Genomic DNA, 15,433 nt, shown 5'->3' with positions numbered 1-15,433 from the left:
GGGTCGATGTCTTTGGGTCGCAATGTCACTGTGTTGCATGTTCCCTGGTTGACTGATGGGAACTAGATGCCAAATTTTCAGGAATACCTTGCACAATTGGCAGCCCATATTAACACTTTTCCACAATATATTAAATTCTTATTGCTTTATTCATACTGTTCTTATTCTGATGTAATTTTCCAGATGGAATCAAATTCTGACGTGAGCAAGTGAACACATTTTTCAAGTTCAGTTGATGTTCATTTCATTGGTTGCAATGTACTGGTAACCAATGGATGCAGACATCAGTTCAGTTAGAGCATGTTTCTTTAATGAAGCAATGAAAAACATACTAATGTTGACAAAAATGATTATATACACATGCAGAGATTATAAGTTATCATTATTTAATCAGTGGAAAAAAAAGGTATAACACCATGAGGAAAAAGTAACTCTCAGCCTGTAAAATATTCTTGTACCTGTTTCCACAGTAATGCCATCAAATCAGTTTTCCTGAAACAAAAAAATAATATTCTTGACAATTCCTGGCTTCTCAATACTATTAGTTTTTAGTATGTACTACATTTATGTCAATCCTCCCTATTTTCAGGAAACGTCTTGTACAAGGTCGACTTATAACAGGCAGTAACTCAGTACCAGGCAGTGTGCCAGTAACTGGACATGGTAAGCATTTATAGAAACTGGTTTTTTGGCGGGGTATTTGATCATTTCATCAGTTGTTAAAAAGAAAAACAATCTGTGGTCCTAAAAACTGCTGTATAAAACAATCTTTACCTTTGTTCCTTTCCACTGTGAAGGAAATATTGCATGATGATTGAATTTAAAAGTGAAAGATGTAAAAGTTATCCATGGCATCAAAATCCATGTTACATTATGCATATTTTTAATTTTGGATGCATGAAAATTCTAACAGCTGAGTTATTGGTACACAATTATTTTTGTCAGTGAATTTCTCTTTTGTTTTATCTTTGATTTTACGAAGCAAAGATCAACCATCAGGGCTCCAGGCTTCTAGTAAATGACACAACGCTTCAACGAGGAGTTCTATAAACAAATAAATTTGAAGAACAGTAGCTGGCTGGTGACAAAAAATAAGGCTCAAGCTCATTATTGACATTTATCACAGGTGTTTGTATCATTGTTTTCAAATAACAGACATACAGTAACTGGCAACCAAATGTTTGCAAATGGCGACTTAATTTTTAAGTTGGTAGCCATTCTGTGTCCAAAACATGTATAAATAGGGATTTGGTAAACAAATAATTCATTCCTGCTCTTCGTTGGTGTGGGAATCTATGATCAGAGTTTGCAGTTGCATTGTTGACATCAGATGTAATTCAAGAGGAATTATTTATTTAAAATATTCAATGGAATTACATTAGTGGTTATCGACTTTAGGATTAATTTATAACTTTGGATATTGTGAACTCATTCAGGGACATTCTGGATGTCATCATTGTGGCATGTCAGGACATTCGGGACTATTGGAATTAGTTGAGAACATTCTGTATTTTTGGACTTGAATGGGACATTAAGGTTTATTTGGTATTTAATTCACAATACTGTATCTCTTGAATTTTCACTTTGTATTATAAAGAAATAACTTGTTGATTTTTTTGTTTATATTGTTGGTCTCACTTCATTCTGTTACATACTTTAAAGGAGCCCCGAGTGGCCGAGTGGTCTAAAGTGCTGTCCGTCACGGATCACTGCCATCTCACCTCTGTCTGCGTGGGTTCGAGTCCAAGGCTCGGCAAATGTGGATATGTGAGAAAGCTTGCCGGTAGCTTCTCGTGGGTCGGTGGTTCTTTCCGGGGTTTTCCCGGTTCTTCCTCCACCATTAATACTGGCCGCCATGTATAGCCTATCTTGTGCTGAAAAATGGCGTTAAACCCTATAACAACAACAACAATAACAACATACTTTAAAACTTAGTCAAAAATTAACTTTGATCTCTTCTTTGATTACATTTAGCTGTAACATCAGTCTCAAGTTGCACTATTTTCAGTAGACTTGGTTCTTCATTATTTTACTAAAATAATAAATATTCCACAATGAATGAAGATAAGTAACCAGTTGACATTAATACTGGTGACCCAAGAATATGTGCATAATCTTCGGAATTATTGACTGGGAGGGATAATAGTATTGTTAGTGGGATTCATGTTTTTAGAGCTGAGACTCCAACATTTTTAAAGAAGGAGTCCAGGATTGCAACTTTCATAATTGTACAGAGAACCATGTATATTAAATTCTAGAAGGGTTCAGTCAATCAAGAATGCCTTTACCAGATTTACCATATATACTCGCATATAAGCCGACCCCCGAACTGAACAGGTATAAACACTAAAAAGTGCATGACCTGCATATAGGCTGACTTACAACTCCAAGGCATCTCAAGATGCACAAGGTAAGTTCTAAATGCATTTATTTAGGCAAACTTGTATTTAAAAAGTCACATGTATACTTATCTTGAGGTTCGCATGCATGATTATTAAAAAGAAATGGTATAAACAGTTTGAAAAGTAGTTTATTTAATTTTCTGTTTTTTTATATAAAGTTTCGGAAATAATGCTTCGAAAATTATGCTAATACCTTAAAAGCTGAGTTGCAGTTTGATGTAAGCGACCTTACACCATACCTGTCAACTTTCATGCCGGGAGGGAAAAAAAACCAATTTTTTTTGGGTTGCTCCACGTCTACCTCCCAATTTCATAATATCTTCCGATTTTTGTAGATTATTACATTTATGTCTTCAATTTTCATTTCTTCTAAACAAGTAAAGTCCTACATGTTCTGTTGTATCACCAGTGAATTATTGTTCGGACAAAATAATTATTTTAATATAAAGCATTCAATTCTTCACTAAATTGAATGTTAAGTTTAAACATTATTCATGTAAATTAATGATTAATTTTACCTCTACAATAATACATAAAATAAAAAATAAACCAGAACAAAAAGATAAACCACAACAATAAAATTGTCTAAAATTAATTTCAGTCCCAAGAATGATCACTACAAATGCTTTAACTCCATATGCTATAGCTCCATTCCCATGAAAGAAACTTACACAAGTGAACACCTGACATTTTTATACCATATATACACCAATGTTAAACTGGTATAGTTAGCAGTCAGATTTCCCTCTTATCACAAGCCAGTTTCAGGGTTTTAATGATTAACTGGCCTGTACTGCTGTTGCAAAACGAAATACTTATTTGCCGACTATCAACATAGGAGACACTGAAACAGCAAGCTTTCCATTGTGTGGAAAGTTGTTTGTTCAGCTAAAACACAAAATTAAAATTTATTGATGATGATTTTAGTTGATCTCAATGAGAATTTTGGCCTTTTTTATTACCACTCTTTGTGAACATGTAAATTATGATTGTTATGTACCTTCTACAAATACATGTGTGTACCTTCTTAAAAAATATTACCTCAATTTGTAGCATCACTTATATCATTGAAAATGAGTAACTCATGAGTGCATGATTCAATGTAAATGAAACAGCTACCGTGTTTACCGTATATGTTGGGACACCATAAAGTAATTTTAAAAGTAATTTTTTGTGCACTGTATGTTCTAGGACACATCGTTTTTTTCGAGTTGTAAGTTGTGAGACACCTTTTAAATCACTTGAAAATTACATGTCGGAAAATGCATTCCAACTGAAATTTTATTTTCGAAAATATAAAACTGTACTTGAGATAAAACTCTTTAATCCACTGCAGCAGCATCTCATTAACAGAACCCATCACCTGCACACGTACGATCCATTCTTTTGGTACATGAATATTTTTTCTAGCTTTCTCATATGGTGAAAAATTGTTAGAGGAAACACATCACCTGAAGCGGAAACTGCAAGGACATCAGTCAGATTTGTAAAAATCTGTACTAGTCTTGCTAATTCTTACACTTTTGACCCCCATCTTATCTTCAGTCCATCCAGGAATGCGATCAAAGTACACAAGAGTTCCATCCATGTTAATGATCATATTGTTGGCAAAATGACCTGTTTCTCTTCTGGCCTTCACAAATTCATCACATGATTTTATTTTCTCCAAATCTTCTGGGTGATGCTGGGTCATTGATATTCACGTAGGAAGCACTATATTGTGTCACTTTAAAAACTGTTCCATTGTTTCACTTTATATTCAAAATTTTATTGAATACTGTTGAAAAGGAACCAAAGTTAGCTTCCATAGGGAAATAATCAACTGATATATTGAAGACAACTGCCATTCCTGGATGACATGGTCTTAGGTGCAAAAAAGCCAATAAATAAACACAACTGACAGCTAGCAGTAAACTTCTTCTTTGAACTTACTGACAGGACATCAGAGACAAAGGTTATTTTTATTACAAAGCAAGCCGACTTTGGACTCGGAAGCCGGATTTTTTTATAAGGATATCAATACAAAGTTATTTTATTGCAAAGCAAACTGACCTTGGAAGCCGACTATGGATTCTTTTAAGTGTGCCGATTTTTAATTTTTTTAGTTTTGCATACACAAAGATGGCCGAGAAATCGTTTGCTTCTCTTCTGGCCTTCACGAATTCATCACATGATTTTATTTTCTCCAAATATTCTGGGTGATGCTGGGTCATTGACATCTGAACACAAAGCACTGTATTGTGTCGCTTTAAAATTTGTTCCATTGTTTCAATTTATTTTCAAATTTCCCATGAATACAGGTGAAAAGGAACCCAAGTTTGCTTCCATATCTCAGCTGTCTTAGTATATTCAACAAAAAAAATCAGCTCACTTTACAGAATCCATAGTCAGCTTCCGATTTGGGCTTGCTTTGCTATAAAATAACCTTTGTATTGATATCCTTTACAAAAAAAGAATGTAACCAAAGTCAGCTTCTGAGAATGGCTTGCTTTGTAATAACAATAGCCTTTTGTCTTTGATGTCCTGTCCGTAGGTTCAAAGAAGGAGCTAACTGCTCACTGCCAGTCATGTTTATTCACCACCAGGGCTTCTGTGTGCTTGGCATCTATGGTTACAGTTAATAAAGGATCATTGATGTCTGTGGGTAAATAGTAAGGATACTATTGTAACCCGAGCATGTGAAAAGATTGTCACTTGCACTCAAGTAAATGTGAGCAGCGGGGGGAGGGGGGGGCGAACAGACCAAAGGGCATTTTCCGAAATAAAGCTGCTGCGAAAATATTTTTCGAAGAGAGGCTGCTTTGGCAAATTAAATGCTTCCACGATGATTAAAAAATGACAGAAAAACTGAAACAACCCTAGGACGGGGCCCCCCCTGCTGCTGCTGTAGTTGGATCTTTTTTTATCCAAATATTTTGTAGTTTCATAATAAAATTTTTTTTATCATTATAAATTAAAATCAATAATATATCAATAATCATGGATGTTGGAGAAGCATATACTACTAGATCAGCATGAGAACGATTAGAAGCCATAAATAAATATCTTCCAGTAAGAGAATCAGTCAAATGAAAAATAGGAGCAGTTGAAGATGCAAAGCAAGGTTTCACTGAGTCAACTGAGTTATTATTCAAACCAATAACTAAAGCCACTGAAAAAGCCGCAGAAACCACTGAAAAAATCCTAGGATCCCAAAGAAAAAAAAGAAGGTATTCTTCCTGTGCTAAAAAAAACTGCATTACGGGCTAAAAAAATAAAGCAAATTTTACGAGATCTTCCAACTGAAATGCTGCAGCTCAGGCTCAGACTGATCTTGAACCTCAAGTTCAACCTGAATTTGAACCTCAGGATCAAGATCAGTTTGAGAAAATATTCGAGGGTGATATAAAAGATGACGATGATATAGAACCAAGACGGTTTACAACTAGGGTTGATATAATTGATAAATTTAAACCCATCACTGTTAAGCATATAAAATCAATTGAGGGTGTAAATAATTTAGTTGAATTTGCTTATAATAGTTATCGTGAACGATATAAGTACTTAAAACAAGCATATACTGGTAATTTTGTCTATCCTAATGATTGGAACAAGTGGATATTTCGTATTCATCATGGTAAAAGTCAGGTTAAGGGATATGAATATGAGTTATTTAAAACCGCAATGGATGACTATGTTCATTCATTACAGGAACAATATGAAAAAATTACTTCACAGTCTTCTCCGTTATCTTCTCCACGAACTCCTTCACAGTTTTCTTCATTATTATATACTCCATGACCTTATCCACAGCGACCTTCCACACTACCTTTTCCATTATTTCCTCCAAGACAACCTTCTCAACCACCTCTAAAAGAAGAATCTCAACCATCTCCAGAAGAAAAATCTCCTGGTGCTACCGGCAACGGTTATAATTCTATCTGCCCCGACAACATTGTCAATGATGTATCACGGTTAGAAGTTCTCATTGGAGGAAAACGAGCCGGAAATAATTCATCAGAAATAATCAACGAGGCAACTGATATCTGTCGAAGATTATTTCAGAGTAATATTATTGATATCAGCGTGTACAGAAATCTCATTGATGAAATCATCGACGATTACAGTGACTAGTTGTTAAAGATAAACAATTAAATAAGATGATTGTACACAAAAACTATCGCAGACCTATGCCTGTCAGGGTGGTAAATACGCAGTTGCCCATGTACAAATTCACCTACGGTACCGGATTATGTGATACCGTTAAAGGTTTCATCACAAGAATAGCTCCCAAGGCGGGGCCTATTGTTAAACAATTATCAATGAAAGTAATGGATTTTGTTCGTGATAAAGCTGCCGCTGCCATTGGTAGCGCTGCCAGTAAAGCATTTAGCATCATCAAAGACAGAATATTAAATTTAGTACGCCGAAAACAACCTGTCGCGAAATTACCAAGCACTGCAGTGATGCCCAGCGACGTCAGCAAGGTAATAAATGACGCAGCAAATAAAAAACTAGCATCATTGATAAATCAAGGAAACTAAATAATAAATACGAGTATGATTTCAGGAAGTGGTCTTCATTTTAGAAGATAACATTTACAATAAAAATGTTCTCGCGAATATCTAATGCTGCTTTCGACATGGATGAACCCGTAAGCAAAGACGAATCAGTGCGCGATTATCAGTATTATTCATACGACGCGAAAACACCAGATAGCTTTAATCAAATTGAATTACAAGTACACGACACGAGTAGATATTTTCTGCCAATTTTAAGGTTGGATTTGTCAACAGTGGCATTATGGCATTATTTAAGAGTGCCTCGTACATGGTTGATGGAAAAGAAATTGAATTAACGATAATGTCGATATTGCTACAACAATTATAGGCTTAGCAAGATACTCAGATGATTTTACTAGATCGACTGGTCCTAGTATGATGCTTACCAAAGATAATACTAATCACCCTGATAACGAACAATTTCTTAAAGTATAATTAACTGTGGGTTCTGCGGATGCTCAGGCACCTGGAATGATAGCTCGGCCAGGTGCTGCGTTTTCTGTGCTACAAAGCGCTAATCCTAATTACAATCTGCGATTTGCTACACGTAAAAGTATGTTAAGAGGTACTCATAGAAGATTTTCATGTGCAATTCGTTATCGCATATATTTGGATTCTGTCGAGATTTTAGAAAAGTAATTTTTGGAGCCAAACACACGAATGTTTTCTATCAAAAAGAAAACAGCAATGATGCCATCTGGAGAGAGGGTGTTGCTGTTGATGCTGCTAATAATGGTAAAGTAATATTATCTAAACTTACACTGTGGATGCCATCAATAACACCATCACTCACTGAAGAACAAAAATTAATTTCTTTTATAGATCAAGGTGGTAAATGAGTAATGTCTTGGTTGACAACAACCACCGATAGTGCCACTAGCAACATCAGTGGTAATTTTACCTGGCACATAGCATCACAGCAAGGTGTTTCTGCACCAAGACATATCTTTATCGCTGTTCAGGCAGCTAATCGATATAATCAAACAGCTAGTCATAAGATATTTGATAATTATAGTGCCAGAGAAATATCATTACGAATAAATGGACATCAAGAACCATCTGAGGAAATCTTGCTGGATTTTGATGGTAATTCTGTGGTGCGTGGATATCATCGCCTGTTAAGTTTTATGGGGCGAGATCAAAATATTGATACTGGTTTACAAATATCACAGTTAGATTTTACAAATTTGTACCCAAACTATTATTTTTCACTAGAACATATTGATTTATTAAAACAATCTGTAATTGATATACATTTCAAATGTAGACTAAATAATCCGGGTCCTATTTTATTCAAAGCAGTTGCTGTTATACTCAGCGATAGAACTATGATTCTGGAAGGTATTGGTGGCCGAATGAGAATCATTGACTCCCTTGTGGAAAAAAATGTAATCTAAATTTAAATCAATCGCGTTATTATAAACAATGCCATACGAACACGTTAGTGTGACCCTAACTCCGGGTCAGATGAAAAAACTTCAATCAAATACAACAAAAACCTGTGGGGTAAAATTAACATTAAAAAACAACCAAATTCTTAGTGGTCCAAATAAATTATCGCTAACTAAAACACAACAAAAACATTTCAACAAAGCCAAACCGGCTAATGTTGGTGTTCAAATTGATCTTTCTCCGAGCGCCATCAAGGACATGGTTAAGCTAGGTGGTTTCTTTCCGCTGCTAGCTGTGTTGCCAGCGCTAATAGCAGCAGCTGTGCCCGCTGTTGCAAAAGCAGCCGCATTAGGTGCTGTTGGAACCGCATTGGGAATGGCAGAAAAAAAAATGTTAGGAAGAAAATACGGCAAAAAAAAACGGATGCGGCCTCTGACTGCCAGGAACACTTCCATGGTACGGAAAAGGCCTTCGACTGCCAGGAACACCTCCACAGTGGTATCCCAAAATCAAATAACGCCAATGTCAAATTTTGATTTAATTGACGCTGCTAAAAAAATTAAAAGTAAAATTCTTCCGAGGTGTATTCATGTGAGATCAGCTACCGGAGCATCCAAACAGCAATGAAACCGGTATTATAAATCTCGATGACAGCTTTGGCGCTGGCACACATTGGGTTGCTTACGCGATTAATCCACGCAAAATTATTTACTTTGACTCGTACTGGTTTAGCACTGCCACGAGAATTTCTTAATTATGTAAAACAATTAAATACACCGACGTGGTATTCTACGTTACCGACGCAGACGCTAACCGATCCTCCTATATGTGGCCGTGAAGCAATTATGTTCTTGCCGCGATATCAGCGTCAACGAAACCACACCACAAAGTCATTCACGAGTACACATCATTATTATAATGGTTGACATATACGGAAGAACTCTGTTATCGCGAATATAAAAAAAAGGCCCGACATGGATTTATCGAAATACGCAACAAAGGACGACGTTAATAATCTTTTAGCGATATCAGGAATAGATCCTGACAAGGTTGTTATTTTTCAGGATCAACACAGAAAATTAAAAACAAGCAATATCAAATTAAATGATATAATTCGACGGACCGAGTATAACGCTCATGTGGGTGATTTTACTGCCCTTCAAGAATCTACCAGACAAACCAATGAAAATACCAGGAAAGTTAATGAAATAGCCGCTGAAGCTATTAGAAAAATCAATGACGCTATAAAAAAAATAAACGAAGTAGCCGCGGAAACCACTATAAGAACTGATGAAACTATCAAAAAAATCGATGAGAATGCTGCAGAAACAACAAAATAAATAAATAAATGAGATTAACAAAAAAATCGCCGACATCGAAGTCAGCGTTAATACATTTAAGGGAACTGAATTACTAATTCCAGGAATCATTGAAAAGGCTATCTTCGTTAAGATCCCACCAGGAATACCCTCATCGCAGGTTAACAACATAGTATTTACCACGCGGCAGTCACTGGCATGTATCGGTTATATGTTTTTTCCAATGTGAGATTCAGAATAATCGCCAAAGAATATAATTGGAGACATCCCAGTGATAGATTTCTTGGTTTCCTGACTGTTTTATTAAATAAAAACGTCAAAGAAGTATTCACGTTAGAACCTCCCAAAGAGAAAATACCAACTGATCCGACATCGTATTGGTGGTGCATGGAATTTGTATCTGAATCACTCCAATTATTTACTTAGTAAACAATTATTTACTTAGTAAGCAATTATTTACTTAGTAAAGTATAATGAGTGCATCCAAGTACAGGTACAATCGGGCGCGTGCGTGGCAATTATCGCTGAAAAACATCATAGATATGTATTCGGCAAAGATATCAACGATGATTAGCTATCATTGACGTGATTGTTTGTTCGGTATCGTCGGCTGTTGCTGGTGCTGGAATAATATTATCCGCAGTAACAATGATGGCACCGGTAACTGTGACTATTTTATTTCCACGGCAACAACGGTCGCAGGCGTCCTTAATATTATTGCAAAAAAAGTGTGTTTGTGTACTAGGCGAAATTATCTGAATACGTTATTAAATTACACACAGCAACGACCGCGTATTCAAAATTATCTTCATTGCTGTCAGAGAGCCTCAACGATGGAATTATATCCGACGCAGAGTTCTCGTCGATGACGAAAATTTACAATCAAACGATTAAAGCTATGGATATGAATAATGGCGGAATTACTTCAGCAGATCGTGACAAACAATCCCATGAAAACCATGATCTCGGTGAGTTCGACTAACCCAGAATATAGCGTTAATTTTCCAATTGCAATTTCCGTTGACGAGATCATGCTAGCACAGTTGCGAGTCTACTACAGCTGGCCCAATATCAGATCCAGATTATTTGGTGGATTACTATCAAATAATTCTTTCGTTTTTGCAAATAAAAATAAAGCCGACGGCAGCCCGGATTGGAACGTCGTTGGAATACCAACAGGTAGTTACCAGATCAAAGAAATCAATGATGAATTAACATGCAGAATAAAAAATATAACCAGAGAAGATCCTGGAATAAAAATATCTGCGCATGAACCAGCGCTAACTTCAGTCATCGAAGTAAGTTCAGATTACGTTGTTGATATTTATGCGTGTTCACTTAGAACCGTTTTAGGATGGCCTGAGATTCAACCGCCACAACCAGCAGCGCCACCGGAACCTAAAAATCTGATTATGTCTTGGACAGGCAATCACATCATGAATTTAAACCAAATTATGGACAATTTTTAGTTGACACAAAAAATTATATTGTAGGAAGTACTTTTGTCATCAGAAAAAAAGATGATATGATGTGGGATTTTTATGGTATGAATACAAGAACACAAATGTTCTTAACTGATGATAGATTTGTTGAACTAAGTGACGTTATTGAATATTTTAAGAAAATTAATCAGGAACATGAAAAACAATTAAATCAATTAAAGAATTATTTTCGTGAGTGTCTTTTTAACACATCAAGTTCATGTAGCGAAATCATTGAGGGCGGAGAAATATTAAATCAGCTTGCATCTGACATGAAAAATATTCATATGTTACTAATTAATGAATTAATTGATCAAGGAACAAAATCAAGTGATCGGACAATAAATGAGAGGGGTAGAATCAATAAACAAAAATTTTTAGACTCATATTTGTTAACTGAAGCAACGTTGCCAAATTATAAACTTCCCAGTTATAACGCAGACGAATTAAAAAAATCTGTCAGCGACACCATCGATGAGTTATTTTCTGAGTTAGTAGCCACGTGGAGAAAATCATTACCACCAGCAGCTATTCTTATGCACGATAATGATCAATCTGGCGGTGGCAGGCACGTTTCACCAGGAATAGTGAATATAACGAACGTGATCGCGGTTAATCTTAGTTGCGACATCGTCGAAAACAGCTGTAGCGTTGATACATCATTGTCAAATCAAGCCCTGCAAGGATTTGTTCTTTATTCGTTTTCACCGAAAGATATACCACCGGGTTATTTAATCATGCAGGAACCAATCAGTCCGGTTTATCTGCGATGTCATAATCATTTATTATCAAGGATAAATTTCCGCCTGACAGATCAATCCGGAAACCTGCTTGATTTGCTCGGCGAGACGTTAAGTATAAATTTACTTGTGCGATCATAAGATTTATACCTGAAAAAATAACTAAAAAAATAGAAAAAAATCAACAAAAAGTAACAAAAAACAACATTTTTTAAAAATTTGAGTGGTAATTACCCCATCTGAAATTATTTATTTGGCAATTTCATAAATTTGACCAGTAATTACCACTCAAATGTTGATTTTGAGCAGTAATTTACCTGAAATCGGTGAATAAATAATTGGTGAATAAATAAAATAATTTCAGTGAATAAATAATTGGTGAGTAAATAAAATAATTTCAGTGAATAAATAATTTAGTAAATAAATAATCGGTGAATACATAATCAGGTGAATAAAGAATCAGTGAATAAATAATTTCAGATGGGGTAATTACTACTCAAATTTTACAAATTACTGAATAAATAATTTCAGATGGGGTAATTACTTCTCAAATTTTACAAATTACTGATTTTTTGTTAATTTTGAGTAGTAATCTACCTGAAATCAGTAAATAAATAATTCAGTGAATAAATAATCAGTAAAGAAATAAATAATTCAGTGAATAAATAATTTTAGATGGGGTAATTTAGTCAGATTTTTAAATTTGTTGATTTTGAGTAGTAATTTACCTGAAATCAGTGAATAAATAATCGGTGAATAAATAATCGGTGAATAAATAATTTCAGATGGGGTAATTACTACTCAAAATTATAGATTTGTTGATTTTGAGTAGTAATTTACCTAAAATTACTTAAAAAACAAAATAATTCAGTAAATAAATAAAATAAATAATTCAGTAAATAAGTTTATTTATTGTTTTTCATCGTTGATCATTTTTCTTAGCACTCACACACGAGTATTAATTATTTTTTTAGCCTCGTATTCGTCAAATAATTCTGACCGAATCTTTTCAACTGCGTTAGCTAGCGCAGCAAATCCTTTTATTTGTGTTTCATCGATGCCAGCCAGCGACTGATACATCGCTGATTGAATTTTCTTTATAAATCTGTACTCGGCCGACAAATAGTATCTGCCTTCTTGTTTATTTTGCATTAATGTTTCAAAATCTGCAGTGATCTTTTCTGTGTCTAGTTCATCTGATATTTTTATTTCTTTGATTTTTAGCACTTCAATGGCGTCAGTTATATCGTTGATGTTTTCTTCGTTCATGATATATTGATATTGTATTTCTAAAAGTAAAAAAAGCTAATCTAAATTAAGATTAATTTGATTTTTAGAGTGATTTTAATCTAATTCCAGATGAACATAATGAAATGAAATCCAGGTTCCCAAACGATACGAAAACGTTGATTTGGTTATTTTTTCTGCAACATATCGTACTGAGGCAGGATGAATGCCAAAATATCTACCAGCCGAATACATCGACTGAAAGTATATCTTTTTGCCGGTCTCTAAATTTATTAACTTAACTGATTTTTTTCCAGTACTTTTAAACCTACCAGTATTCCCTGATCTGCAGTTTTTGCTTTGAGTAACCGCCTGAAGATTAGATATGGAATTATTGAGTGTGTTTCCATCGATGTGATCAATTACAAGACCATCTTTGATTAGTCCGTGGAAACATTCATATACAAAACGATGACATAAATATAGTTTTCTTCCGATGTTAAATAATAGATAGCCAGTATTTATAATGATACCAATTGGTTTTTTTAGTTTGCAGTGTCTAACTGTGCCATTGCAAGATGCTTCATAGTTATTGATGATTGGATGCTTTGTGAATATCTCATCCATATAGTAATTATCATTTGTCTAAATCAAAATTTGCTTGAAAACCTATTTAGATAATCTTCTTCGCACTTGAAGGCGATATCACTATCGATGGATTTTTTGTCATAATGTCTTTTAAGTTCTCAGTAGCGTTTTCCACCGCATTGCGCACATATCTGAGTTTTTCTGCCTATTCCAACGCTGCATTTTATACATCTAGTTGGTCCAGAACAACCTCGACGAATACATGCTAAATGTTTTCCGCAGAATTCACCTCTGCATGATTTTTCACAGCAAGTCAATGAACCAACCATTAACCATTTGCATTGATTCGTTATTATTTAGATATTTGTCTAAAATATAACATGAGTTTATTTGACCTCGATGATGCTGAATATGATCTAACTGAAGTAAATCGCACCAAGAAAGAGTTTTACGATGACGGAGCAGCTCATGTGTGGTCGACGTGGAAAACTAACAGCATCGATAACACCATGAATGACACACGAGCTAAAAAATTACTTAGCACCCTCGGCAATGATAAATTTATATTTAGGATAAAATTCATCGTTTACAATGACAATGACATATGGATTACTCGTGATAAACGCGATCCTGTAATTGGTGGAAAATAGTCTGTCGTGGTAAGCGGTAGCTCCCGAAATGGTTTGTTAACCGGCATGGATAAACCGTATTATGTGCGTGCGTACCTGGTTACCGCGGTCGTTTATGGAATTTATCAACTAAATAAACCTGATGTTGGAAATCTTGCTTTGATGAAATTATCTTTGAAAATAAACTGTGTAGCTGAATGAGTAATGGAGCATTTTACAAACGCAAAATGCGGGTTGGGTTTAACTGATTTACGACGAGTAAAAATAACAACGTGGGCGGAATCAGTCGCTGATGGTGCATCAGTGAATGACGTTGCTGCGTTGTTGATGAAGTTAAATGTTGGACTAGTAACTTTCATAATGTTAACAGTCCGATGGGCTAGTAAATTTCGGTTATCAATAGTCAGCGTTTGTTTATGCCATTCCCTAATAAAGACTTGACTTAGCAGATGTTCTGTAGAATCAAAGCAGTGGCCATTGTAAACACAGTCATAAAATATTAGCATGAGAAGATGAAGTCAATTTCTGCCTCGGAAAGGTACGTTTCTATAACAAGAATCCATCCGATTTTGTGCATTTCACTTAACGCAAATTATGGTCCCGTCATTAACAACAGAAGTTTGGTAACTGATCCTAATTAATCTGATAATGAATTGAATGAAAAAATGACGTTTCACACTTTATTCACTCGACCATGGTAACAAACTACAAAGCGGTATACCACACAAAAGAACACGGCAAAAACTATTAAAAGAAATTAGTTTGCAGGTTTTTTTGTTTAAGGTTCTTTGTTTTGCTCGCTACCCAAATGCTCCAACGGTTACAAACAGGAAACTACATATTTTACATTTCCATTAAAATAATTATAAGAATTTGATCAGTTTATTATAATTACATTATTGACACATCCTTTTCATACAACTACTTTTTCTATGATGATAAGAATAGTTTTTATATTTTTCCCTTACAAGAATGAACAAATAATTGAATACACATGGAGATATCCAAGCAGAATGCCGTATATTTGTTGGGAATTAAAATCTCTGAGCATGGGCATCTAAGATTTGAAAATTTTCCGCCTTATTATTAATTTCAACAATACACTGAGGTTTGA

General features: G+C 34.9%; 1 protein-coding gene across 2 annotated transcripts in view; it reads left to right on the top strand.

The window, feature by feature from the left end:
- LOC149795157 (uncharacterized) overlaps positions 1–15,433 on the top strand; it is a 106,569-nt gene that overhangs the window by 4,840 nt on the left and 86,296 nt on the right. For both annotated transcript variants that reach the window (XM_089964884.1, XM_089964885.1), the window contains exon 2: positions 590–663. In XM_089964884.1, the coding sequence (XP_089821010.1) occupies positions 590–663 (74 nt within the window). The remainder of the gene's footprint in view (positions 1–589; positions 664–15,433) is intronic.

The sequence above is a fragment of the Sinohyriopsis cumingii genome, chromosome 7 (genome assembly GCF_028554795.1).
Source record: "Sinohyriopsis cumingii isolate HCF-2022 chromosome 7, ASM2855479v2, whole genome shotgun sequence".
Classification (NCBI taxonomy): Eukaryota; Metazoa; Mollusca; class Bivalvia; order Unionida; family Unionidae; genus Sinohyriopsis; species Sinohyriopsis cumingii.
This window is presented reverse-complemented; position numbering and strand designations above follow the sequence as displayed.